This window comes from Littorina saxatilis, linkage group LG16, assembly GCF_037325665.1.
Source record: "Littorina saxatilis isolate snail1 linkage group LG16, US_GU_Lsax_2.0, whole genome shotgun sequence".
Lineage (NCBI taxonomy): Eukaryota > Metazoa > Mollusca > Gastropoda > Littorinimorpha > Littorinidae > Littorina > Littorina saxatilis.
The window spans coordinates 29,167,925-29,195,889 of NC_090260.1; the positions used below are offsets into that span (position 1 = coordinate 29,167,925).

Below are 27,965 nucleotides of genomic sequence, written 5' to 3' on the forward strand. Positions count from 1 at the left end.
CAGCAACACTAAGATTATATTCAAATATATATATATATGTACTCAGTAAAAACATGGCTCTTAACTACAAACACCTCTCTGCATAACACATACGCTCCTAACATCACCGCGTCACGCTCATAAGAAAAATACCTAACTCAGTGTTAGGCATTTGTGAAGTGAGACTACAGGGGAATCTACTGGAAGGGAATATATCATGTGTTGGAGAGTACAAACTCTCAGACCATCGGAAACCATTGCCAAGTACGATCACGTAAGCAAAACTGCCGATATCGTTGTTTGAGTTAGGCATTTATTTGTGTATACAGGAAGACTTGTTTGGAAACTACGAAGGTATGCAAAAGCTTTTGGGGGGTTGTTTTGCAGTTGTTCTGATTGAACATGTTGCTGTCAGCTCTTTATCTCACGTCTGTCCCGTGGTAACAGCTCGAGATTTGGCAGTTTGCAACATATAACTAAAATGAGATAGGCAGAAACCAAATACGTTTTTTGCGTTTTTCTCAAAACAGTAAAAAAAATGACACAGGCAATTATTTTATGAGCGTGACGACCGCCTGATTCTAACTTTAATATCTCACATAGAGACATTGCAGTGGTGCTGCATGTAACATAAAGACACATGAAACACTACAACACTAGCATTGCATGTAAACATATGTACTTCACGTATGTAATGACATTGTTCTCAACTACAAAGACCTCTCTGCATAACACATAACAGCACCACCTGAGTCGCCCTTACGGATGAAGGACTAAGCTTCTTTGCGTTTGTTTCCTTCTATTATTTTCTTTGTTCGGGTTTTCTGTGAACATTTCTGAAGCTTTCTTTTGCCCTTAAACATCCCTGTAGTTGTGACTTAATACTACATTTAGTCAAGCTGTCGTACTCACAGAATGAAACTGAACGCACTGCATTTTTTGTCCACCAAGACCGTATACTCGTAGCATCGTCAGTCCACCGCTCGTGGCAAAGGCAGTGAAATTGACTAGCCAGAATAGCGCGGTACTGGTTGCGCTGAGCAGGATAGCACGCTTTTCTGTATCTCTGTTCTTTTTAACTTTTTGAGCTTGTTTGTAATTCAAATATATCATATCTATATGTTTCTGGAATCAGGAACCATCAAGGAATAAGATGACATTGTTTTTAAATCTATTCCGGAAATTTAATTGTTATCATAATTTTCATATATATTTAAAATTCAGAGCTGGTTTTTAATCTAAATATAACATATTTATATGTTTTTGGAATCAGAAAATGATAAAGAATAATATGAAATTACTTTTGGATCGTTTTATAAAAATATAATTATAATTAAAATTTTCAGATTTTTAATGACCAAACTCATCAATTAATATGTAACCCTCCGAGCTGAAATGCAATACCAAAGTCCGGCCTTTGTTGAAGATTGCGTGACCAAATTTCAATTCATTTGATTTATAAATGAGGGAGTGACAGTGTGGCCTCAACTTTTACAAAAAAGCCGGATATGACGTCATCAAAGACATTTATCAACAACAACGAAAACATGTCCGGGGATATCATACACAGAAACTCTCATGTAAAGTTTCATGAAGATCGGTCCAGTAGTTTTCTCTGAATCGCTTCACACATACATACACACACATAAACCACGACCCTAGTTTCGATTCCCCATCTATGTAAAAACATTTAGTCAAAACTTGACTAAATGTAAAAATTCCCTCTGCACACTCACTGTCAGCATCGTAGATTCTGAAGAGGAATTGCAGCTTCTCAGTGGGAGTGCCTTTTGTGAGTGTCTGCAGACCTTGCAACAGCTCGTTAAGGTCGAGGGTCCCGCTGTTGTCGTCGTCAAACAGCTCGAACAACCGGTCCGCAAAGAACGACTGAAAGCAACGCCAGCAGTAAGCATAATAAGACAAGATCAGATGCATTTGGGTTTTTTCGTGGGTTGTGGTAGTACTATAGATACAAGAATAATTTGTATTCAGGCAGCCTCCGCCCAGACCGAGAGAGAGACTGAGAGGGAGCGAGAGAGAGAGAGAGAGAGAGAGAGAGAGAGAGAGAGAGAGAGAGAGAGAGAGAGAGAGAGCGAGACGCAGACAGAGAGACAGACAGACAGACAGACAGACAGACAGGCAAAAAGACAGACAGACAGACAGACAGACAGTCAGACAGACAGACAGACAGACACAGAGAGACAGAGACGGATCGGGACGGATAGACAGACAAGCAGACGGACAGACAGACAGACAGGGACAGCTAGATAGAGAGAGCGAAAGAGAAAGAGAGCCAGCGAAAGAGTTGTACAGACAGACAGACAGACAGAGAAAGCCAGAGATAGACAGACCTACGCAGACATGCACTTGCACAAAGAGATAGAGGGAGACTGAGACGTACAACAGACGAAAACCTACAGACCACGACAGAGAAAGGCATGCACACACTGAAAGACGAACAGAGAAAATTAAAGAAGACAACAAGTGAACCTTTTTGACTTGCAAAGCTTTCTTGAAGGTCTCTTTGTTGAGCGTTTCTTCAGGACCGGTGATGGCCCGAAACTGTTTCTCGATCCATGCGTAGGTTTTCTCATCTTCCCTGTCAAAAATAAAACGAAATACTGATGATGAATAAGTCAAAATAAAATAAAACCATGTCTTTTGCGATCCAGACTCACCAAGCAGGGTTCATACTTGACCTCGAACACGGAACATGAACTGCCCACAATGCTGAGAAAATACGTAGCTCGCCTACTCATGCAAAACACGAGTGCATGTGAGAGTCACAGCAAAGGAACGCAGGAGAAAAGCAGATGATACACTTGACACCAAGGGGTCACCCACAACAACAACAAACAAGTCACGTAAGGCGAAATTACTACATTTAGTCAAGCTGTGGAACTCACAAAATGAAACTGAACGTAGTCCGCCGCTAGTGCAAAAGGCAGTGAAAGTGACGAGCCTGTTTGGCGCGGTAGCGGTTGCGCTGTGCTTCATAGCACGCTTTACTGTACCTCTCTTCGTTTTAACTTTCTGAGCGTGTTTTTAATCCAAACATATCATATCTATATGCTTTTGGAATTAGGAACCGACAAGGAATAAGATGAAATTGTTTTTAAATCGATTTCGGAAATTTAATTTTGATCATGATTTTTATATTTTTAATTTTCAGAGCTTGTTTTTAATCCAAATATAACCTATTTATATGTTTTTGGAATCAGAACGAAATAAAGAATAAGATGAACGTAAATTTGGATGGTTTTATAATTTTTGTATTTTTTTTTACAATTTTCAGATTTTTAATGACCAAAGTCATTAATTAACTTTTAAGCCACCAAGCTGAAATGCAATACCGAAGTCCGGCCTTCGTCGAAGATTGCTTGGCCAAAATTTCAATCAATTTGATTGAAAAATGAAGGTGTGACAGTGCCGCCTCAACTTTTACAAAAAGCCGGATATGACGTCATCAAAGACATTTATCGAAAAAAAAAATCCGGGAATATCATTCCCAGGAACTCTTATGTAAAATTTCATAAAGATTGGTCCAGTAGTTTGGTCTGAATCGCTCTACACACACACACGCACAGACAGACACACACACACACACACACACACACACACACACACACACACACACACACACACACACACACACACACACACACACACACACACACACACACACACACACACACACCACGACCCTCGTCTCGATTTCCCCTCTATGTTAAAACATTTAGTCAAAACTTGACTAACTGTAAAAACAAGAACGCGTCGCAGGGAAAAGGGCTTTTTCCTATTAAGAGTCACATACGCCATCAGGTAAAACAAAATAAAAATTGTAAAAGCATAATAAATATTAGAGTTATTTCGTCATTGTTGCTAAAGGTTACTCGGTCAGAAAAGAATTTCTCGCATACAATTAATAAAGCAGAACTCAGCAAGAACAGTTGTTGTGATCGGTCACTATCTTAACTTGTGACAAGCATTGAGAAACAAGAAAACATCGCCAAAACACAGCACCTTCCCTTACTGTGTTCTGCCGTTGTTTTTAACAAACTCGAGTTCACAGAAAACTCCGGCAGAAGACAGTAACGTCCCTTACTGTGTTCTGCCGTTGTTTTTAACAAGCCCGAGTTCAAAGAAAAACTTGGCAGAACACAGTAAGTCCACTAATTGGCTCAAAATTCTTTAATCTCACAACTATTTTTGAAATAGACTAAAGCTATAAATTCAGAAATCATCCCGACGCTTTATTGCAGTAAAATGTCCAGCGAGAATGCTTTTGTTTTAAATATAGAGCTGAGAACAGAAAACCGCGTTTTTCTCGAAACGTGATTTTTGGACTTACTGTGTTTTGTCAGAGGAGGGCAGAGTTGAAGAAGAGCCTATTTCCATTTGTCCTCTCGTGATAACTACCGAAATGGTGTACGCTGTTCTAAACAACCTCGATGTTAGGAAAGCAGTAGGTCCTGATTTGGTTCACAATAAACTTCTTAAACTTGCTGCATGTATTATTTCAAATCCGCTTGCAACCCTATTCCAGAGATCGTTGGCAGAGGGAAAGTTTACGTGACAGTGTTGTGCGATGACGATATGCTATCAGTACCGTAACATCCCTAGCATAAGCCCACCATCTAGCAAACGCCCATCCCCCACTTTGGGCCAAAAGTTGTGCACAGGGGTAACTACCTAGCAAACGCCCACCCTGCTTTTTTCAAAGAGACTATAGGCTCACTTTCACTAGGATTTGTGCAGACTGTTCTACAAGTCATCTTTTTCACCTTTCTTTACCTTTTCGTGTTTCTTTCCTTTTTTCTTATTCTTTGTCCCCTCTCCTCACTCCCACCCATCGTTCATGTTTTTTTCGAGTTTCTCTTCTCTGTTTTTTCTAAGTTTGTGGGCTTTTCTTTCTCAGAAAGATTGGGCCTTTTGAAGACAAAATCCAAGTTCAGTTAACGTTTCATTTCCAAAGACGATCGTGTAATTTCTTCCCTGTACAGAAAGAAAGGGCTTCATTGGTGTTGACATTTCGACATTTCATCAAGTTTCTTTTTCCCGGAATTGTGTTGTTAACTCATAACTCATAACATTTTATTGATCCAACAAAGGAAATTAAATTAGTCATCAGCACATATAGGTCATTAGTTGTTATTGTTTGTCCTTGCAAAGGCCTGGCGATTTTCTTTTTACTTTATAAATTTATATGAATGACTATGCTCGTGTTGTTTTCAGAAGAGCCAGTCCTTTTTATATTTAGTCAAGTTTTGACTAAATATTTTAACATCGAGGGGGAATCGAAACGAGGGTCGTGGTGTATGTGCGTGTGTGTGTGCGTGTGTGCGTGTGTGCGTGTGTGTGTGTGTGTAGAGCGATTCAGACTAAACTACTGGACCGATCTTTATGAAATTTGACATGAGAGTTCCTGGGTATGAAATCCCCGAACGTTTTTTTCATTTTTTTGATAAATGTCTTTGATGACGTCATATCCGGCTTTTCGTAAAAGTTGAGGCGGCACTGTCACGCCCTCATTTTTCAACCAAATTGGTTGAAATTTTGGTCAAGTACTCTTCGACGAAGCCCGGACTTCGGTATTGCATTTCAGCTTGGTGGCTTAAAAATTAATTAATGACTTTGGTCATTAAAAATCTGAAAATTGTAAAAAAAAATAAAAATTTATAAAACGATCCAAATTTACGTTTATCTTATTCTCCATCATTTGCTGATTCCAAAAACATATAAACATGTTATATTCGGATTAAAAACAAGCTCTGAAAATTAAATATATAAAAATTATTATCAATTTTTTTTTTCGAAATCAATTTAAAAACACTTTCATCTTATTCCTTGTCGGTTCCTGATTCCAAAAATATATAGATATGATATGTTTGGATTAAAAACACGCTCAGAAAGTTAAAACGAAGAGAGGTACAGAAAAGCGTGCTATCCTTCTCAGCGCAACGAATACCCCGCTCTTCTTGTCAATTCCACGTGCACTGCCTTTGCCACGGGCGGTGGAGTGACGATGCTACGAGTATACGGTCTTGCTGCGTTGCGTTGCGTTCAGTTTCATTCTGTGAGTTCGACAGCTACTTGACTAAATATTGTATTTTCGCCTTACGCGACTTCTTTCGCTCTCTCTCTCTCTCTCTCTCTCTCTCTCTCTCTCTCTCTCTCTCTCTCTCTCTCTCTCTCTCTCTCTCTCTCCTCTCTCTCTCTCTCTCTCTCTCTATCTCTCTCTCTCTCTCTCTCTCTCTCTCTCTCTCTCTCTCTCTCTCTCTCTCTCGGGGGTCAAGGTCGACCACGAATGGCGCAGGAGGGAAAAATTTTCACAGTGCAGACAAGATGGATATTTTTCAAGTTCAAAGTGGCTATATCAAAGTTTGAGTCTCCAGAACTATACAAGTGAAAGTCTAAAGTGATTGTGTGCAGAAATCTACTGAAAATGATCGAGGTAGGACTTTGGAGGGCCAGTATTGGTCGTTTTCATCTGGCTAGTGTGGCAAAACATCTCTTGAACCGGCTTTGTGCTCAGCCCGTGTATGGTGACAGTTCTGAAATCAGTGTCAGCGACGTGTGCATTACTTGGGGATGCCTTGTTTTTCTTGCGAACATCGTGTGCTGCTTCAAAGATGTTGCGGAAAGTGCTTTTAGTGCGCCATTCCCACCCCTGGGAACTGTGACTTATAATTCGTCAACAGTGACTGGCCATTTGTCAGTGCCAAGTGATGACCTTGTACACCTGTCACCGATGGCGGTGACCTTTCCGCACGCGCAGCACGCGCCATCTTTGTGCCTGGCAGTGATTGCCTTCGCGATACGACGCTTGAGATTGAGCAATGACGTAGAGGAAAACCCTGGGCCTGCTGTCAGTGGCAGTAGCGAAAGTAGTGGTGGTGGTGCGGAGTCAACTGCAGTGGCAGATAGCATCAAACACTTAGAGCAGTCGTTGCAGCATAAACTGGATGTCATTCTGGCAACCATGCAAACACAGGCGGACATTCTCAAACGACAAGAAGACATGCTTAGAAAACAAGAGACATTGATGAAGAAATTTGGGGATGAGCAAGAGACAATGAAAAAGTCCCTCAAGAAGAACGAACAGTCGATCTCCAACCTCTCCTCACAACAAGACGATCTGTATCGTGTGGTGACTAGCCTCGAGGCAGAGGTTGACAGGCTGGAGGGGTTTTCCCGTCGCAACAACGTCAAGTTTTTCGGAATACCAGAAGAAGTTGGCGACACCGATGCTGACTGTGTTGTTGCAGTGAAAAACGTTCTTGACACCTACATTCCTCAGAAGCAGTGGGAGCCTGACGTCATCGAGCGAACGCATCGCCTCGGCAAACCCAACCCCAAGAATCCCAACCCCCGCCCTATCATTGCCAAGTTCCAACGTTGGGGCGATGCGATGCGTCTCATGAAAGACCGTGAGGCACGAAGCGACATGGAGCACGACAACCTGAGAGCGGCCCAAGATCTCACCAGACGGCAGACCCAGAAGCTGAAACAGCTGAGGGAGGAGGGGAAGACGGCCTACTACACAAACGGCAAGCTACGCTTCCATGACAACCCCAGAAACAACGATGATCGCCGTGCTGACAACCGCCGGCCGGGTGGCCCCGGTTTGTTGACAAACACCGACTCGGAGACGCCCCCTGATCACGAGCAGCGTCAACCAATCAGCGAAGTAGAAATAGAGCGTGACGTCAGTGACACTCGTGACCCTGAAGAAAATTCCGGTCGGAATTCCGGGCAGAGTGACGCCAGAGATAAACGTGTGACCCGCTCAGCCAATGGGCAGGGCCACAAAGACATGACATTGGGTGGCGATAGTGGAGGTGGTGGGTACTCGGCCTACATTCGCAACGTGCGTGGAACTCCCACCCGTGCAGGAAACAGCGAATAGGGGCGTGGCCAAGGCTATGACAATGCAAACAAACAAGACACACAAGCACATGACAAAAACACACCTGATGTAAATAATGTTGCAACAGCAAATAAGGACAAATTGAATACTTCTTTTTCATTTCTTTGTTGGAATATAAATGGGTTGATTGCCAAGCTAACTGACCCTGATTTTGTTGATTACATAACTTCTTTTGATGTTTGCTTTTTGTCTGAAACCTTTACTTTGCCAAGCTTTGACTTCAGTACCTATTTTAGTGATTTCATTGTTCTTCATTCACCAGGTGTGAAACTGACCAAGATGGGCCATGTTTCTGGTGGAACTGTTATGTTGATTCGTAAATGTCTGTCGGATTTTGTTGAGACTATTGATACCAAGAGTGAAAATGTTTTGTGCGTAAAACTTTCAAAAGAATTGTTTGGTTGTGAGAAAGACATGATGTTTATTGGTCTGTATAATCATCCAGTGGGGCAGTGTGTACTATGATAAAAAAGATTATGATTGTACTCTAGAAATGCTAGAACAGTTTATTCTGTCTTTAATGGAAGCTGGCAGGGATGTGTACTATTTACTTGGAGGTGATTTGAACGCCCGAATAGGGGATTGGTGTCTTGAATGTGTTGATGAAGAAGATGGCGATGAGGATGGTAATGTTTTTGAAAGAAAATCACAAGATGTTTTGACAAATAACTTTGGTAAAATACTGATTCAGTTTTGCTGCATGTTTCACCTTGTACCTCTGCATGGATTAGTACAACCAGGTTTCGATGATAAATTCACTTTTGTGTCTGAAAGAGGAAATAGTACTATTGATCACTTTTTGTCTTCAGTTGATTTTGTTGAATATGTAAATATGTTTTCTGTTGTCAACCGCATTGAGTCTCATCATATGCCTGTTCGGCTAGATGTGTGTGCTGCCCTAAAAATTGACGCTGATGTAGACAGTGAGAATAAGACTAGTTCAGAGAAACTGACTTGGGATTCCTCCAAAGCTAGTGTATTTTTAGATTTTCTTTCTTCACGTGAAGGTCAAACTGCCATCGATGACGCTGCTGCATGTATTGATGATAACTCTGACGCTGCCTTGACAATGTTTGTAAACACGCTTTTAGAAGCGGGTCTGTGCATGCGACGCACGGTGTTTTTTGGAGGCCGTCAGCGTCGTACGAGCCGATGGTTTGACACAGAGTGTAGGGAGGGAAAACGTGAAGTTAATAGACTACTTAGTCGGTACTCTCGCACTAGAAAGGTTGAGGATAAACTACAGTATTTGCAAAAAAGATCTGAATATCAAAATATGATAAAAGAGAAAAAGAAAGCATATAGAAAATCAATACAAGATTCTTTACTAGAAAACAGAAAAAATCCTTCTATGTTCTGGTCAACGGTAAAGCGGTCTCGCCCAAGGGAGAGAAACCGTGCTACTATAAATATCGATGTCTGGAAAGATCACTTTGAAAACATTTTGGGACAGCACACAGCTTCAACGCCTGAACAAAACGAAAATGTAATAAATGAAGAAAGTGAGGAAGATGTACATATTTATGAATTGGATGAACAAATTTCGTTAGCTGAGGTAAAACAAGCCATTCGAAAATTAAAAGCAGGGAAAGCTTCTGGTATCGATGAAATACCAGCAGAATTTCTAAAAGCAGCTGAGGATATTGTTGCCCCTTTTCTCACTAAGTTCTTTAACCGTGTTTATGACACTGGTGTGTTCCCTAAACAATGGAGTCAGTCCGTGATAGTTCCGTTACTGAAAAAGGGTGATGTAAATAATCCTGGAAATTATAGGGGCATTTCCCTCCTGAGTACTATTAGTAAAGTTTTTACTTCCATCCTAAATAGGCGTCTGTATAAATGGGCAGAGAGTGAACACAAGATATGTGAAGAACAAGCTGGTTTTCGAAAAAACTATTCAACTATTGATCATCGTTTTACACGTGTGACTATGATTAAGAAATGTCTGTATGGACAAAGGAGAAGTAAACTGTACGTTGCTTTTATTGATTATTTGAAAGCTTTCGATTCTGTAGACAGGGATAGTCTGTGGGTCGTTCTTCAAAAAATAAAAACTTCGACGAAAATGCTCCGTATGCTACAAGGGATTTATGATTCTGTCCAGTCATGTGTAAGATGGGGCCCTGAGGTGTCTGACTTTTTTGATTGCCCTGCCGGGGTGAAACAAGGCTGCATGTTGTCTCCCCTGATTTTTTCCCTGTTAATTACTGAAGTAGCCGATATAGTAACCTCAAATGGAAGGCATGGTGTTCAGTTTTTGCCTGGATTACAAGAAATTTTTTTGCTTCTTTTTGCTGACGATATTTGTTTGATTTCTACAACACCTGCTGGACTACAAAACCAATTGAACAATCTTGAACAAGCCTCCTCTGCCCTTGGCCTCAGTGTAAATTTAAAGAAAACAAAAGTAATGGTGTTTCGGAAAGGCGGTCATCTATCTAAGGCAGAAAAATGGTTTTATCAAGGTAAACCTATGGATGTTGTAAACAGTTATAAATATTTGGGTGTCACATTGACAACAAAATTATCATTTGACATTGCTTTAGAAGAATTTGCAGGCAGAGCCAAGGGAAAAGTGGTAGAAATCATGAAAACAATGTGGAGCTTAGGTAGCATGGATGTTAGTGTATTTTTTAAATTGTTTGATGCGCTAGTAAAACCTATGCTTTTGTACGCCTCTGAAATATGGGGTATCACACGCTTTCGTTCTGTTGAATCTCCGCATTTGTTTGCTTGTAAAAGATTTTTGAATGTTTTACCAAGAACTCCAAACGCGATGGCATATGGAGAACTCGGTCGTTTCCCTTTATTCATTGACAGCACTGTCAGTGTTATCAGGTACTGGCTAAAGCTGCAGAACATGTTTTTGGTTAGATTACCTAGACAAGCGTACGAGATGGATAAAAAAAGATTTTCAAGGTTACCCGGAAATGAGGTTGATTTGCAAAATTGGGCTTGCTCGGTAAAGCGTTGTTTGGATATGTGTGGGTTTTCCTTTGTATGGCTGAATGGTGGTGTTGTCCATGAAAAAGCTTTTTTGCGTGCGTTTAGACAGCGTTTGATTGACTGCTATAAGCAGGAATGGTTTGGTAAGATAATGGAAAGTGATAGATTTTCAACGTATAGTTCGTTCAAGTCTTTATTGCAGCCGGAAAAATACCTAACAGATATCACACTTACTAAATTTAGAAACATTTTTGTCAAACTACGCCTAGGTATTATTGACCTGAATGGAAACAAACGCTATAGTGCTGTACCAAACACGTGCCCGTTTTGTCCTGCTGTGGAAAACGAAATATATTTTCTGCTACATTGCCCAAAATACCAGGATCTACGTGTAAAATATATTTTGAAATATTTCACTGACAATGTACATGTACCACCCTTGATTTTTCTGCTACAAAATGAGAGTATATACATTAATAGAGCTGTAGCCATGTATTGTTATTATGCCATGAAAACACGTGATGAAGAAATTTCAAACAAGCAATTGTTGCTATGACTGATACTTTGAGACAAAATTTGTAAATTTTCGTGCCACGATATTTTTTTTGTTTCTGTACAACCATGAAATTTTGTTGTTGATTTTTATTCCTATTTTTTCCTGTGTCTTTTGTAAACCCCCATGCGTATATGCCGGTGGCCTCGCATTAAATTTCCTGCGTTCCTGCGTTCCTGCGTTCTCTCTCTCTCTCGTTCTCTCTCTCTCTCTCTCTCTCTCTCTCTCTCTCTCTCTCTCTCTCTCTCTCTCTCTCTCTCTCTCTCTCTCTCCTCCCTCCCTCCCTCCCTCCCTCCATTGCACACCGGTTCGACCGAAGCTAAGTTAAGAATAAATTCCAGTTGTGCAGCGGGTTAAAGTATTCCCTCATACCTCGGAGATATACCTTCACTCGGTCGGAGCGACGTCACGTGACATTTTATATGGTGGAAGAGAATGCTGTCGCTTATTTTCCTTCTGAGGATGAGGGTTTAACATGGATCGGGAACTTACAGGACAACCGCGGCTGTGCTTGCAAGTTTGGATAGTTCTTTCCGTGACTGAGCATCGTTTCAGTCTTACCGAACTGAGGGTGGAAAATAAGCGACAGCATTCTGTTCCACCATATAAAATGTCACGTGACGTCGCTCCGACCGAGTGAAGGTATATCTCCGAGGTATGAGGGAATACTTTAACCCGCTGCACAACAGGAATTTATTGATACCTTATGTTCGGTCGTACCGGTGTGTAATACCTCATTTCTCCCTCGCTCTCAATCTCTCTCTCTTTCTCTCTCTCTCTCTCATTCTCTCTCTCATTCTCTCTCTCTCTCTCTCTCTCTCTCTCTCTCTCTCTCTCTCTCTCTCTCTCTCTCATGGTTGGCCTTCTTTGCCTCAAAGTCCTTTTTATATTTAGTCAAGTTTTGACTAAATATTTTAACATCGAGGGGGAATCGAAACGAGGGTCGAGGTGTATGTGCGTGTGTGTGTGTGTGTGTGCGTGTGTGTGTGTGTGTGTCTGTGTGTGTGTGTAGAGCGATTCAGACTAAACTACTGGACCGATCTTTATGAAATTTGACATGAGAGTTTCTGGGTATGAAATCCCCGAACGTTTTTTTCATTTTTTTGATAAATGTCTTTGATGACGTCATATCCGGCTTTTCGTGAAAGTTGAGGCGGCACTGTCACGCCCTCATTTTTCAACCAAATTGGTTCAAATTTTGGTCAAGTAATCTTCGACGAAGCCCGGGGTTCGGTATTGCATTTCAGCTTGGTGGCTTAAAAATTAATTAATGACTTTGGTCATTAAAAATCGGAAAATTGTAAAAAAAAATAAAAATTTATAAAACGATCCAAATTTACGTTTATCTTATTCTCCATCATTTTCTGATTCCAAAAACATATAAATATGTTATATTCGGATTAAAAACAAGCTCTGAAAATTAAATATATAAAAATTATTATCAAAATTAAATTGTCCAAATCAATTTAAAAACACGTTCATCTTATTCCTTGTCGGTTCCTGATTCCAAAAACATATAGATATGATATGTTTGGATTAAAAACACGCTCAGAAAGTTAAAACAAAGAGAGGTACAGAAAAGCGTGCTATCCTTCTTAGCGCAACTACTACCCCGCTCTTCTTGTCAATTTCACTGCCTTTGCCATGAGCGGTGGCCTGACGATGCTACGAGTAAAATGGCATTGCGTTCAGTTTCATTCTGTGAGTTCGACAGCTACTTGACTAAATATTGTATTTTCGCCTTACGCGACTTGTTATATTTAGTCAAGTTTTGACTAAATATTTTAACATCGAGGGGGAATCGAAACGAGGGTCGTGGTGTATGTGTGTGTGTATGTGTGTGTGTGTGTGTGTGCGTGCGTGCGTGCGTGCGTGTAGAGCAATTCAGACCAAACTACTGGACCGATCTTTATGAAATTTGACATGAGAGTTCCTGGGTATGATATCCCCATACCTTTTTTTCATTTTTTTTATAAATGTCTTTGATGACGTCATATCCGGCTTTTCGTGAAAGTTGAGGCGGCACTGTCACGCCCTCATTTTTCAACCAAATTGGTTGAAATTTTGGTCAAGTACTCTTCGACGAAGCCCGGGTTTCGTTATTGCATTTCAGCTTGGTGGCTTAAAAATTAATTAATGACTTTGGTCATTAAAAATCTGAAAATTGTAAAAAAAAATAAAAATTTATAAAACGATCCAAATTTACGTTTATCTTATTTTCCATCATTTGCTGATTTCAAAAACATATAAATATGTTATATTCGGATTAAAAACAAGCTCTGAAAATTAAATATATAAAAATTATTATCAAAATTTTTTTTTCGAAATCAATTTAAAAACACTTTCATCTTATTCCTTGTCGGTTCCTGATTCCAAAAATATATAGATATGATATGTTTGGATTAAAAACACGCTCAGAAAGTTAAAACGAAGAGAGGTACAGAAAAGCGTGCTATGCAGCATAGCGTAACCACTACCCCGCTCTTCTTGTCAATTTCACTGCCTATGCCGTGAGCGGTGGACCACGAGTATACGGTCTTGCTGCGTTGCATTGCGTTCAGTTTCATTCTGTGAGTTCGACAGCTACTTGACTAAATATTGTATTTTCGCCTTACGCGACTTGTTTATATTTAGTCAAGTTTTGACTAAATATTTTAACATCGAGGGGGAATCGAAACGAGGGTCGCGGTGTATGTGCGTGTGTGTGTGCGTGCGTGCGTGTGTGTGTGTGTGTAGAGCGATTCAGACTAAACTACTGGACCGATCTTTATGAAATTTGACATGAGAGTTCCTGGGTATGAAATCCCCGAACATGTTTTTCATTTTTTTGATAAATGTCTTTGATGACGTCATATCCGGCTTTTCGTGAAAGTTGAGGCGGCACTGTCACGCCCTCATTTTTCAACCAAATTGGTTGAAATTTTGGTCAAGTACTCTTCGACGAAGCCCGGGTTTCGGTATTGCATTTCAGCTTGGTGGCTTAAAAATTAATTAATGACTTTGGTCATTAAAAATCTGAAAATTGTAAAAAAAAATAAAAATTTATAAAACGATCCAAATTTACGTTTATCTTATTCTCCATCATTTGCTGATTCCAAAAACATATAAATATGTTATATTCGGATTAAAAACAAGCTCTGAAAATTAAATATATAAAAATTATTATCCAATTTTTTTTTTCGAAATCAATTTAAAAACACTTTCATCTTATTCCTTGTCGGTTCCTGATTCCAAAAATATATAGATATGATATGTTTGGATTAAAAACACGCTCAGAAAGTTAAAACGAAGAGAGGTACAGAAAAGCGTGCTATCCTTTTCAGCGCAACGAATACCCCGCTCTTCTTGTCAATTCCACGTGCACTGCCTTTGCCACGGGCGGTGGAGTGACGATGCTACGAGTATACGGTCTTGCTGCGTTGCGTTGCGTTCAGTTTCATTCTGTGAGTTCGACAGCTACTTGACTAAATATTGTATTTTCGCCTTACGCGACTTGTTTTCTCTTTTCCTTCACTTTTACTCACACGACCTAACTTACATGCTTTCGGGGTTTGTATTCACTCAATTACACGGTTGAGCACAAAACTTACTTTGTGCAAAGGGGTCTATCCCTAGCAAACGCCCACCCCCCAATTTTGCCCTAAATCTGTGCACAGGGGGGGTGGGCTTATGCTAGGGATTTTACGGTATATGTCAATACAAGTACACCAACAATAACGTACGTTCAACTTCAAGCGTGATTCTCTCAAAACGTGTTTTTCGTAGCATGCGTTGCGGTTACATGCATATGTTCAAAACTATTCATCCGATTGATATACGATTTGGCACGATGTTTTTTTCATGTATTGTTTTACATTTTGTTCCTCTGAATACGAATTCTGAAGAAAGTTGTCATTTTTGTTACGGTTTTTCTATTTGGTACTTGGTTGGGCTGGTAAAAATCAACTTGTGTGTACATTAGTCAGAAAGCTGGAGGAAAAAACCGCACAAGAGTCATACTGTGACACTTCAGCCAAATGTGTTGACAATTGGATGAATAGTTTTGATCACATGCGTGTAACGCTACTCCGACCATTAACGTAGGCACCATAACGCTTGGTCCTACACATCTGATATTTTGACATTGTTTCTGCAAGAATCTTAAACAAAATTGTTTCTGAAGATAAAATAATGAAATGTTCACCCTGCATTCCTTAATAATTCAGGTATACACCCAGCAAGTTTTGTGAAAATCGTATTTAAGTGTGTAGCGCGAACACAAAAAAAACCCGCAATTTTTGGGGGGATTCGAACCCACGACCTTCCGCTAAGGAGGCCGACGTCTTCAATCAATCAATCAATTAGTCTTATATCGCGCATATTCCGTGGGTACAGTTCTAGGCGCTCTGCAGTGATGCCGTGTGAGATGAAATTTTATACGCCCAGTAGATTGCAGCCATTTCGGCGCATATTTACCTTTCACGGCCTATTATTCAATTATTAACTGTGCCTAAGCAATTTTGCCAGGAAAGACCCTTTTGTCAATCGTGGGATCTTTAACGTGCACACCCAATGTCTCATCTTGAACACGCGGCCAGTACCGTGTAACTGGCCTTGAGACCGATTCAAGGGGGGGGGGGGGGGGTGATCTCAGTCATCTGAAAGAGGGAAATCCAAACGCAATCCGCCTTGTTCGATTTTATGGGCTTGGACGATAGAGAAAAATAAGAAAAGGAAAAGCTGGAGTCCAGTCTGGACGAAACTGCTATCAAGAACGCAGAATTGATTTTTTCTGAGTTTTTTTTAGCCGTAAGCGCCATGTTTATCGGAGCAGGAAACTCTTCCAGAGTGAGGCCCCTTTGTTGGTTTCACTGCAGCTGCCAACAGTTATGAGAAATTCGAAATGAGAAATGGCGCTTTCGGCTAAAAAAAAAAAACAACTCAGAAAAAATCAATTCTGCGTTCTTGATAGCAGTTTCGTCCAGACTGGACTCCAGCTTTTGCTTTTCTTATTTTTCTCTATCGTCCAAGCCCATAAAATCGAACAAGGCGGATTGCGTTTGGATTTCCCTCTTTCAGATGACTGAGATTGCCCCCCTTGAATCGATCGGTCTCAAGGCCAGTTACACGGTACTGGCCGCGTGTTCAAGATGACGTCGTATCCGCTAGGCCATTGCGCCCGACAGTTTGCCAACCAAACCTGACTCGATTCAGTTTTACACAAGCATGATTTGGCCAAATGCACCAATTTCAACACGCGACGGATGGCTTTGAAAACTCAAACGATATTAACAGTCAAGACAAATCTGCACCTCTTTCGCGCCTATTCTCAGATCTATGCAAAGTGTTTTCTCGTTCGGGATACCGCCCAAAATCAAAATTGTTCACTAACATTAGGCCATGTTGTTCATATTTCTTACACATTTTCAAGAATTAACATAAGTGTACGTTACACAGACCCACAAGTCGTCGTGCGGTTATACCTGTATCAATAAGTCGAGTAAAACGGTTTTGATATGATATGGTAATGTTGTTAATACTTGCTGAACATGTCTCAAAATTGAAAACAATAATTAAAAAAAGTGGAGAAAACAGGCATATGCCCATCGTCGGCTGCTTCTTCCTTCTTCCCACCCAACACTTTTCCGACAACACTGATAATCATCTCTCTCTCTCTCTCTCTCTGTCTCTCTCTCTCTCTCTCTCTGTCTCTCTCTCTCTCTCTCTCTGTCTGTCTGTCTCTCTCTCTCTCTCTTTCTCTCTTTCTCTCTCCTCTCTCTCGCTCTCTTTCTCTCTCTCTCTCTCTCTCTCTCTCTCTCTCTCTCTCTCTCTCTCGCACACACAGGGCAAATATTGTTAAGGGCCCAGACCTACCTAGTGACGGGTCAAAAATCACTTTTTCATGTATTGTTCCACACTTCATATTTTCTTACAGCTGAATATCTCTATTTTCATGCCATATAATTTTTTGGGGGAAATTCCCAGGTATAACGGGACATATATGGGGTCAAAGTAGGTGATGTGACCCCCAAAACGCAAAAAAATCGTCGAAAAAATCAACATTTTACTTGTATCACTACATCTTGAAAACTAGATACTCCCTCACGCAGTTTGAAGCAATGAGTACTCAAAGGCTGCGTGGTTATCTCCCCTATGCAAATGGCGACGTCCATGCGGTAAAATGAGCTTGTGACAGTGTGAGAACAGTTTTGAAAGTATATTTGTGATTTGCCAACTGTTTTTCTGTGAATATGCCTTCCGATAAGAAGAGGAGAGGAAAACGTCGAGCTACGATAGCATTTCATGGCAATGTGTACACGAAAAAGGCGAAAACAAGTGATGTTGTTGGACTTGAAGTGAATGACGAAGTGATTTGTGAAGGGAAGAATGTACAGCCACAGTCACAGTGTTCCACGACAAAGGACGATTCTAAAAGTGAAAGTAAAAGTGCCACGCCCCCTACTCGTTCTGAGATGAAGCTTCATGACATGTATGCTGTTTCAAAGAAAGAATATGAAGCTGACAACATGGATTCTGACTCTGAATACAGTTGTGATGATGAGGATGATGATGATGAACAAGCAGTCACTAGTCAAGCATTACATGGTTATAGACTGATTGATGTTGACATCCTCAACAGCAACATTTCTTCACAGCTGTCGTGCTCGTTTTGTCAGGGCAATGTGAGTCTTTTTGAGGTAGAGAGGAAGGGTTTAGGAAGCAAGTTTGCATTCATGTGTGAAAGTAGAAATTGTGACAGTCAACAGGACTTTCCTTCTTGTCCTATCATTCAGGAAGGAAATGTAAGTGTCTACTCGGTCAATCGGCATTCAGCGTTTGCGATGAGATGCGTCGGCGGTGACAGGTCCGAACTTGTCACTTTTTGTGGAATCATGGGGCTCCCAAAGCCTGTGGCAAGCTCCTCCTTCAGTCACATCAATGCAACAATTCAAAAAGCAGCATGTAGTGTGCAAAAACAGAGCATGGAGGATGCTGCCACAATAGAACATTGTCTCGCGGAGGACGCAACAGAGGAAGTGCGCAACATTGAGATTTCTGTTGATGGGACATACATGACAAGAGGCCACTCATCAAATATTGGCGTGTCAACAGCAATTGGTGTGAAAACAGGTAAAATCATTGACACAGGAGCCAGGAGCAAGCTGTGCAAATCGTGTGAATATTGGCAGCGACAAGACAACACGAGTGCAAAGTACTTGAAGTGGCGGGCGCGACATGCGGACAAGTGTACGCTCACACATGAAGGTTCTTCTGGGTCCATGGAGGGAGAAATAGCCAAGGAAATGTTTGCGCGTTCTGTTGAACAGTACAATCTCAGGTACACCAGCTTCATAGGGGATGGGGATACCAGCAGTTTTAAAAAGGTGTTTGATTCTAAGCCTTATGGGGATGTTGATGTGCAAAAACTTGAATGCGTCGGCCATGTTCAAAAACGCATGGGGAAAAGGCTGCGTGATGTGAAGAAAAATGCTAGAGGAAAGAAGCTTAGTGATGGGAAAGTTCTGGGAGGAAGGGGAAGGCTTACTGACACAGAGATCAACAAGATTCAGGCATACTATGGGAATGCCATCCGAGGCAACACAAACAATCTTGTTGGAATGCGGTCTGCTGTGTGGGCAATTTTTTTTCACAAACTTTCCACTGATACCAAACCACTTCATCACTTCTGCCTCATACAGTGGTGCCCATACAAACAAGCAGAGGCTGCAGGCACACTTGCTACCTTCAAGCATACCAACATTCTGCCAGAGGTTGTCATGGAGGAGATTCGCCCCATCTTCAAAGATTTAGCCAAAACGGAACTTCTCAAACGCTGCACGCACGGCTACACACAAAACGCGAACGAGAGTGTGAACAATCTTGTGTGGAAGTACTGTCCCAAGGTAAAACATCATGGTCTGGTCACTGTACAAACAGCCACTGCAATAGGAGTGTGCATTTTCAATGATGGTTGCCAGAGTTTAGGCCATATGCTGACAGCCATGAAAATAGAAGTGAGCGAGTTTACGAACACTTTCTTTGCGGACAAGGACGCTTACCGCATCATTACGGCTCAAAGAGAAGCTCATCTGGCCACAAAGGAGGCCAGACAGGCAAGGAGGTTGAAGAGGATTGGTAGGGATGAACAACAAGCAGAATCAGAGGGGTTCCCCTATCTCAGTGGTGGACACTAACTTCTTTCTGTAAGTAAAATGGTCTTTTTTTACCCTGTGATTTTGTCCGAAAAACGAGTCGTTTTGTTCGTTTTTACAACATAACTTTTTTGTTTTTAAAGCTATGACCTTGCTATTTGGTTTGGAAATAGAGTTTTGTCATATCTGGAACCTCCTCTATAATAATTGAAGTCTTGTTAGTGTAGCCTGTGCAATGAATTTTCAAAGTCAAGTAAAATCGGCAAATTTTTCACAAAATTCAGTGTAGCCTAAAATGCAAAATATTAAACTTACTCTGTTTATTATAGAGGAGGATCCAGGTATATCCTTTATATACATTTAGACCAAAGAAAATGGTTCTGATATGACTAGATGGGAAAAAAAGTTGTCAAAACCAACGCATTTTTTTGGCATTTTCGAAACATCATTTTTGTTTATTATTTTTTTTTGCAAACTTAAAATTATTTGTTTGACTAATATTATATTTTTGTATGCTAGCTTAGGCATTCAGCTATCTAAATGCCAAATATGAAGCTGTTACCTGGAAGCAAACTGAAACTACAAAATTAAGAAAAAATACACCCGTCACTAGGTAGGTCTGGGCCCTTAAGAGTTAACTAAACTAGCTGCAGCAGTCGCTGCGTATAATGACAATTATCCCATGACCTGCCTCTTTGTCTCTGTTAGCTGTAGAGGGGATTATTCTGGATAATCCATCACAACCATATGGATTATCCATCACAACCGAGTCTCGATCTCACCTGTCATTGGTCATTGTCGTTGATCTCAGAGTACATTTGAATAATTTAGAGGTCATCTGCATATTTATCGTTAACTAGGGGACTACTTTTGTTCAGCAAAACGATTGAGATATTCTGCGGTATAAAAGTCGAACTGACGTTTGGCTAACGATCTACAAACATTATCATTGAAGAAATAAAGAAAACAACAAAGAATGTACATAATCTGTTTGGGTGAATAGAGCTGAGTGAAGATTATGAGTTGTCCGACGCGGTGAGACTGAGAGAGAGACAGAGAGCACGAGAGAGAGCGACAGAGACACACAGTGATTCAAGGCGCACAACTCTAGTAAAGTTGTCGTAACGAGGTACGCTTCATGGGCAACCGCTTAGATCAATCCCAAGAGCATCCTGATTCAAAATCTTGAGCGACAAAATAAAACTTACACTAAAACAGTATGCTTATAGTTTTGTTCATTTGTTATCGCTTTTAGAGCATTGATTGCTAAATATGGTTCAATAGAACAAGGCTGTCTCATCAGTCGTCTGCTACAGATCTGTCGTCTGCTGCAGGATCTGTCGTTTGCTATACATGTAGTATCTTCGGCTCAAGTTGACCAGCATGGAAATTGCCATTTTCAAAGTTGGTGATACTGTTAGAATAAAAGGTGGCGAAGAAGGTCGGATCTTGGACATACAGAGACCACTAGGCTACATGCGTTGCCGCATAAAAACAACTCGACAGTGGTGCGCCGTTTTCCCCCAGACAGATACCTAATGGCCTAAGACAACGACAGACATCAAAGTTAGGCTCACCTAAATCAGTAAGTGACGATTGAAGAAGTAGGTAATACAAATTTGAACACTGAAGCACAAAGGCTCGAATAAGCACAAACTCAGCAATCATCTTCATCGCTTGTAAAATCACACACGCGGTCTTTCGAATCCTGAACTCAGGTCAAAAATGAGTTACTTCCCTTCGGGTATCATTCTCTCCCGTCGCTAGCTGTGAAGCGAAGATTATCAGAATGCGGTCTTTCGCAGTTTTGACGAATGCCAGCTCGGGTAACCGACTGAAACCGGCCGGTAACTGCACAGTATCAAATGCATTCAACGGCACAATCCTGGAAACAAAAAGACAAAAGGGGACTCGTTTCGCACATGAATATCATGACACGATTTTCGGTGGCAGAAGGTTTGATGAGCAGTAAACAGGCACTCGCAGAGTTTGTGTCAAAAAGTTCGTTTTTTTTTAATGAAAACGTCGGAGTAATGGGATAAAAAGCTTACACACCTCGTCCTGAATATCGTGAATATTTTCCCTTGGATCGATTTACAGGTATTACCTCGCCAGAGGCTCGGTAATACCTGAAAATCGACCCTGGGGAACATATGCACGATATTCAGAACTCGGAGTGTGTAACCATATGCGTGAAATTAGCTCTCTCCAGACAGTTCCGAGAAAATCAATGACTTTGACAATGGTGCAGGTATAAAGCCAGGATTTACAACTGGAGCATATTTATGTGACAGGGGAGGCTACCGCCCCTTTCACAGCAGACTCTGCACCCGAGTTGTTGGCCTTTAAAAGTCAACACCAGTGGATTGTAGAAGTCTGTTTGTGATGGGGTCTGGTGGTTTCCGATTGTCTGTATGTTCATGGAAACCTTCGGGTTTGCATAACAGTTTTTACAGGGCTAAGAAATTAGCCCTAACACTTTCAATCCTGTTTGATTGCACTTCGCTTCCCGAGGTGATCGTAGTGTTTCGGCACACGGTTACATTTACACGGCAGCATATTATGTGCTTACAGTCCTGCCTTTCCTAGTGCTACATTTGGATAACGACCACCTACCACATACGACAACTTGACCCATCCCCCTCCCCCAACTCCAATTTTTTTTTTAAAAATAACAAGGTTCTTTCCTATACAAATAACCTGTCTATGCCTGTCAAATGGTTGTGTGATGTGTCTAGTGTGTTGGCGAAGTGTTTTGTGCTTGTCACCTCTCGCTTACAGCCCTCACCGCTGGCTAGCACCGTCCTTTTCAGGACAACGCGAAAAGAGAGCAGCTTGCGTCAGTCTCTCCTGCCAGTACATAACCTCTCCACAGCAAGCCCTCTGTAGTGCCTCCATCGTGGCGACAGGCGTGAACTGGGTACCGAAAGGCCCCAGGCTGAACTACAAGGACTCGGAGGAGGTTGGCCCCTAGACGTGTGGCATGCAGGCCCACCGGCGTGTGGATACGCCCTGGTGCCCACGAACCAACCCCCAACTATGGGTTAAATAGCCGGGCAGGACAGGCTCGTCAACCCTGGAAGGCAGCTGTCCTAGGAGAAGATCACTCCAAAATTAAAACGAGGGCAGAGGAGGCTCACTATCCCTGCAAGGAAACTCCTCTAGGAGAAGGACCACTCCAAATTTAAACCCACGTAGTCCCCCGAAGACGGAAGACATCGGCCATTAGGCGGGGAGCAGACCGGATGTCTACGCTTACTACGACAAATAACCGTCGAACGCAGAAGAAGAAGAACCTGTCTATATCGACCACTTTTGTTGTTGGTAAAGACCACTTGCGGTTTGTCCTTTGGACGGTCGCTATTGGCTGGTTCAACTGCAATATTTTGACTCCAAAGGCGACGTAATTAACCCCTTGACTGCCTTAGGACGGGTATACCCGTCCTGCACTTGTGCATTATTTCCATGATTAGATACTAAAAACAGATTCTTGGTTGAATTTCTTTCAAAAATAACATAGGTTTTACTTTTCTACCTACTGCCAGTTTAGAGCTAGAATTTTTTGTGAATTATTACACCCCGAACTCCAATATCCCCTGGCAGTCAGGAAGTTTTGATTGGCAGCGAAAGGGTACACAATTGTGATGGGCGGTTTGATGTGTGTGTGTGTGTGTGTGTGTGTGTGTGTGTGTGTGTGTGTGTGTGTGTGTGTGTGTGTGTTTGTGTGTGTGTGTGTGTCTGCATGTATCACAATCCACTGCGTAATGGAAATAATTAAACATATGTTGTGAACACAAACACACATACCCACACACGGGAGGATGTCTTTGAGCCCCTGTCTCATTGGGCCCCCGTCTTATTGAGCCCCCGTTTCTGTGGGCCCCCGTCTCATTGGGCCCCCGTCTCGTTGGGCCCCCGTCTCATTGGGCCCCCAAGTCTAGATATTATGACCTTTCAGGGTCAATGTTATTAAAAGGTCAAAGGGGGATTTAGGCATTGCCGGCCTTCTTGTGAGCATTACCAGTCCGTCGAAAGCTGACGAATTGAAATAATCTAAAGTAATGAGCTGCGTCTACATCCCATTACTAAACAAGGAAGAAAATAGCGACAGTCGATTTGACCCGCGTTTGAACTTCAGGCACGATCACGTACCAAAGTCCTAAGTAAATATATTCTTAGAGCGGCACAGGCTAGAGCCCCGGTCGCGCACGAGTACCGGCGCCCAGGCTGCCTTCTTGAAACTGTCTAACCAGATCAAACTAGCATCCTGTCACGTTAAATTAACGTGGAGGGGTTGTACCTTTGATTTGCATTTCTGAAATACAGACTTGTTTATTATGCTGGGGGCCCAAAGAGACGGGGGCCCAATGACACGTTTTCTTATTACTACAGACAAGTGTAGGGGCCCAATGATACGGGGTCTCAATGAGATGGGGGCCCAATCAGACAGGGGCCCAAAGAGAAATCCCCGCACACATATGCATACACACACACACACGCACGCTCACACACCCACACATACACATACGCACTTACGCACACAAACACATACACATACACACACATACACACACACACACACATACACACACACACACACACACACAAGCAAACACACACATACACATACGCACTCACGCACACAAACACACACACACACACACACACACACACACACACACACACACACACACACACACACACGGTTTATTAAACCACAGGCTTGCGAGAAATAGTAGCTGCCCTCAGAGTCAAACTGTATCTTACGTTATTGGAGTACGAACGTTTGCGCATCAATCACATATGTTGTGATTGGAACTGTCATCGCTTTACAGACAACGTGTGTTAGCGACACCTGGCGAGTTGTAATCAGAACTAACGGGGATGTCATGATTCAAGACAAACGCAGAACACAAACATGATGTAACGTTAATAGAGAATACTACATAGCTTGCATGTCAAGCGCTCAAACGGAAGAAGCGTCTTATAGAACCTCGATCTTTTCCAAAGCCTCGTGAAATCTTTGACGTCAAAGCAAAACAAGTCGCGTAAGGCGAAAATACAACATTTAGTCAAGTAGCTGTCGAACTCACAGAATGAAACTGAACGCAATGCCATTTTACTCGTAGCATCGTCAGGCCACCGCTCATGGCAAAGGCAGTGAAATTGACAAGAAGAGCGGGGTAGTACTTGCGCTAAGGATAGCACGCTTTTCTGTACCTCTCTTTGTTTTAACTTTCTGAGCGTGTTTTTAATCCAAACATATCATATCTATATGTTTTTGGAATCAGGAACCGACAAGGAATAAGATGAAAGTGTTTTTAAATTGATTTGGACAATTTAATTTTGATAATAATTTTTATATATTTAATTTTCAGAGCTTGTTTTTAATCCGAATATAACATATTTATATGTTTTTGGAATCAGAAAATGATGGAGAATAAGATGAACGTAAATTGGGATCGTTTTATAAATTTTTATTTATTTTTTACAATTTTCAGATTTTTAATGACCAAAGTCATTAATTAATTTTTAAGCCACCAAGCTGAAATGCAATACCAAAGTCCGGGCTTTGTCGAAGATTACTTGACCAAAATTTGAACCAATTTGGTTGAAAAATGAGGGCGTGACAGTGCCGCCTCAACTTTCACGAAAAGCCGGATATGACGTCATCAAAGACATTTATCAAAAAAATGAAAAAAACGTTCGGGGATTTCATACCCAGGAACTCTCATGTCAAATTTCATAAAGATCGGTCCAGTAGTTTAGTCTGAATCGCTCTACACACACTCACACCCCACACAGACACACACACACACACACACGCACATACACCACGACCCTCGTCTCGATTCCCCCCTCTACGTTAAAACATTTAGTCAAAACTTGACTAAATGTAAAAAGATGTCAGACTAGAAATTATTAGTGCTGCAATTATACCCCCAACAGACGCTCCGTTAAGGAGTTACCCCGACAAAATATGCACAGATTGGCTTTATGACACAAAGTTAGCCCTTTCTTTGCTGCATCAGATTTTGACATTTAAAATATGATTCTATGATTGTAGAAAATTGAAGGAATGTGGGGTAACTGTGGTCCAGGCGGTCTTTTTCCTACCTACTTGCTATTCATCTCATTAGTTTTCAACGTTTACTATTCAATTAAACAACGATAACTTTTTATTTTTCGAAAGTACATCCCTGGAAGATAACGATAAAATAATAAGAGTCGTAGAGTTAAACTTTGTTTGCGTTTTATGGGGCATTACGTTATCCATGATGGCGTCAGAATTTTGCGCTTTCCAGTCATAGCGCATTTAACTTTAGTGTTTGCTACGAGCACATACTACTAAGCTTCACAAATAAAGCATGTGAGCATTGTGTGATGTACCCTTAATATCACGATATGCATTTGGTATGTTTTTACTCTGCAACAGTCGAGATAACCTGTATGTTGTAACTGTACCCCCATGTTGTAAGAATATGTATGTGCATGCTAGAGTTGTATTACTAGCGCTCCAGAGATCACTGTTTTAGGAAAACATAAACAATGTGAAAAACATATGTTGGAGTGCACATATATCCACAAAGAGTGTTTTTTAATTCAGCATTAAGCGTATGTTTTTACTTTAAATTGTACGTGACAACGGATGGTAAGTAAACATTACTAAGCTATTTTGCATTTGTGTTTGAGAAAAGGACTCGTTAAGACGAGGTGAACAAATGTTTAAGGTGATTTATTAAAGTATCAATGCACCCTGCTATTTAAAGGCAATTCATGGGGCGGGGATATAGCTCAGTTGGTAGCGCGCTGGATTTGTATTCAGTTGGCCGCTGTCAGCGTGAGTTCGATCCCAGGTTCGGCGGAAATTTATTTCAGAGTCAACTTTGTGTGCAGACTCTCTTCGGTGTCCGAACCCTCCCCCCGTGTACACTACATTGGGTGTACACGTTAAAGATCCCACGATTGACAAAAGGGTCTTTCCTGGCAAAATTGCTTAGGCACAGTTAATAATTGTCTACCTATACCCGTGTGACTTGGAATAATAGGCCGCGAAAGGTAAATATGCGCCGAAATGGCTGCAATATACTGGCCGTATAAAATTTCATCTCACACGGCATCACTGCAGAGCGCCTAGAACTGTACCCACGGAATATGCGCGATATAAGCGTCATTGATTGATTGATTGATAGAAAATCTGGTTATTCCCTTCAGACGCGTAAACACGTTCAAACCAAAATCCCGCGTCAAACTTTATTAATGGTCATAGTGTGTGGAGTTAAACAAAATATCAGTGGCAGCTACATTCATAATATGTCGACAGAAATAAATGCCTTATAGATAAGTATGTCATTTGTCATTAACCATATCTACCAAGAATAAGGGTACAATTATACACATTGAATTGAAGTGTGCATAGTGCTCATGGGAGTGTGTGAGTGTGTGTGTGTGTGTGTGTGTGTGTGTGTGTGGTGTGTGTGGTGTGTGTGTGTTTGGGGAAGCGCTATGCTCTCTCTCTCTCTCTCTCTCTCTCTTTCTCTCTCTCTCTCTCTCTCTCTCTCTCTCTCTCTCTCTCTTTATATTTAGTCAAGTTTTGACTAAATATTTTAACGTAGAGGGGGGAATCGAGACGAGGGTCGTGGTGTATGTGTGTGTGTGTGTGTGTGTGTGTGTGTGTGTGTGTGTGTGTGTGTGTGTGTGTGTGTGTGTCTGTGTGTGTGTGTAGAGCGATTCAGACTAAACTACTGGACCGATCTTTATGAAATTTGACATGAGAGTTCCTGGGTATGAAATCCCCGAACGTTTTTTTCATTTTTTTGATAAATGTCTTTGATGACGTTATATCCGGCTTTTCGTGAAAGTTGAGGCGGCACTGTCACGCCCTCATTTTTCAACCAAATTGGTTGAAATTTTGGTCAAGTAATCTTCGACGAAGCCCGGGGTTCGGTATTGCATTTCAGCTTGGTGGCTTAAAAATTAATTAATGACTTTGGTCATTAAAAATCTGAAAATTGTAAAAAAAAATAAAAATTTATAAAACGATCCAAATTTACGTTTATCTTATTCTCCATCATTTGCTGATTCCAAAAACATATAAATATGTTATATTCGGATTAAAAACAAGCTCTGAAAATTAAATATATAAAAATTATTATCAAAATTAAATTGTCCAAATCAATTTAAAAACACTTTCATCTTATTCCTTGTCGGTTCCTGATTCCAAAAACATATAGATATGATATGTTTGGATTAAAAACACGCTCAGAAAGTTAAAACAAAGAGAGGTACAGAAAAGCGTGCTATCCTTCTTAGCGCAACTACTACCCCGCTCTTCTTGTCAATTTCACTGCCTTTGCCATGAGCGGTGGACTGACGATGCTACGAGTATACGGTCTTGCTGAAAAATGGCATTGCGTTCACTTTC

At 41.2% G+C, this 27,965-nt stretch overlaps 1 protein-coding gene across 2 annotated transcripts in view; it reads right to left on the minus strand.

Moving 5' to 3' along the window:
• LOC138950776 (NADPH oxidase 5-like) overlaps nucleotides 1–27,965 on the minus strand; it is a 102,962-nt gene that overhangs the window by 46,751 nt on the left and 28,246 nt on the right. For both annotated transcript variants that reach the window (XM_070322499.1, XM_070322500.1), the window contains exons 2-3: nucleotides 2,470–2,578; nucleotides 1,716–1,866 (exon numbers count right to left, since the gene is read on the minus strand). In XM_070322499.1, the coding sequence (XP_070178600.1) occupies nucleotides 1,716–1,866; nucleotides 2,470–2,578 (260 nt within the window). The remainder of the gene's footprint in view (nucleotides 1–1,715; nucleotides 1,867–2,469; nucleotides 2,579–27,965) is intronic.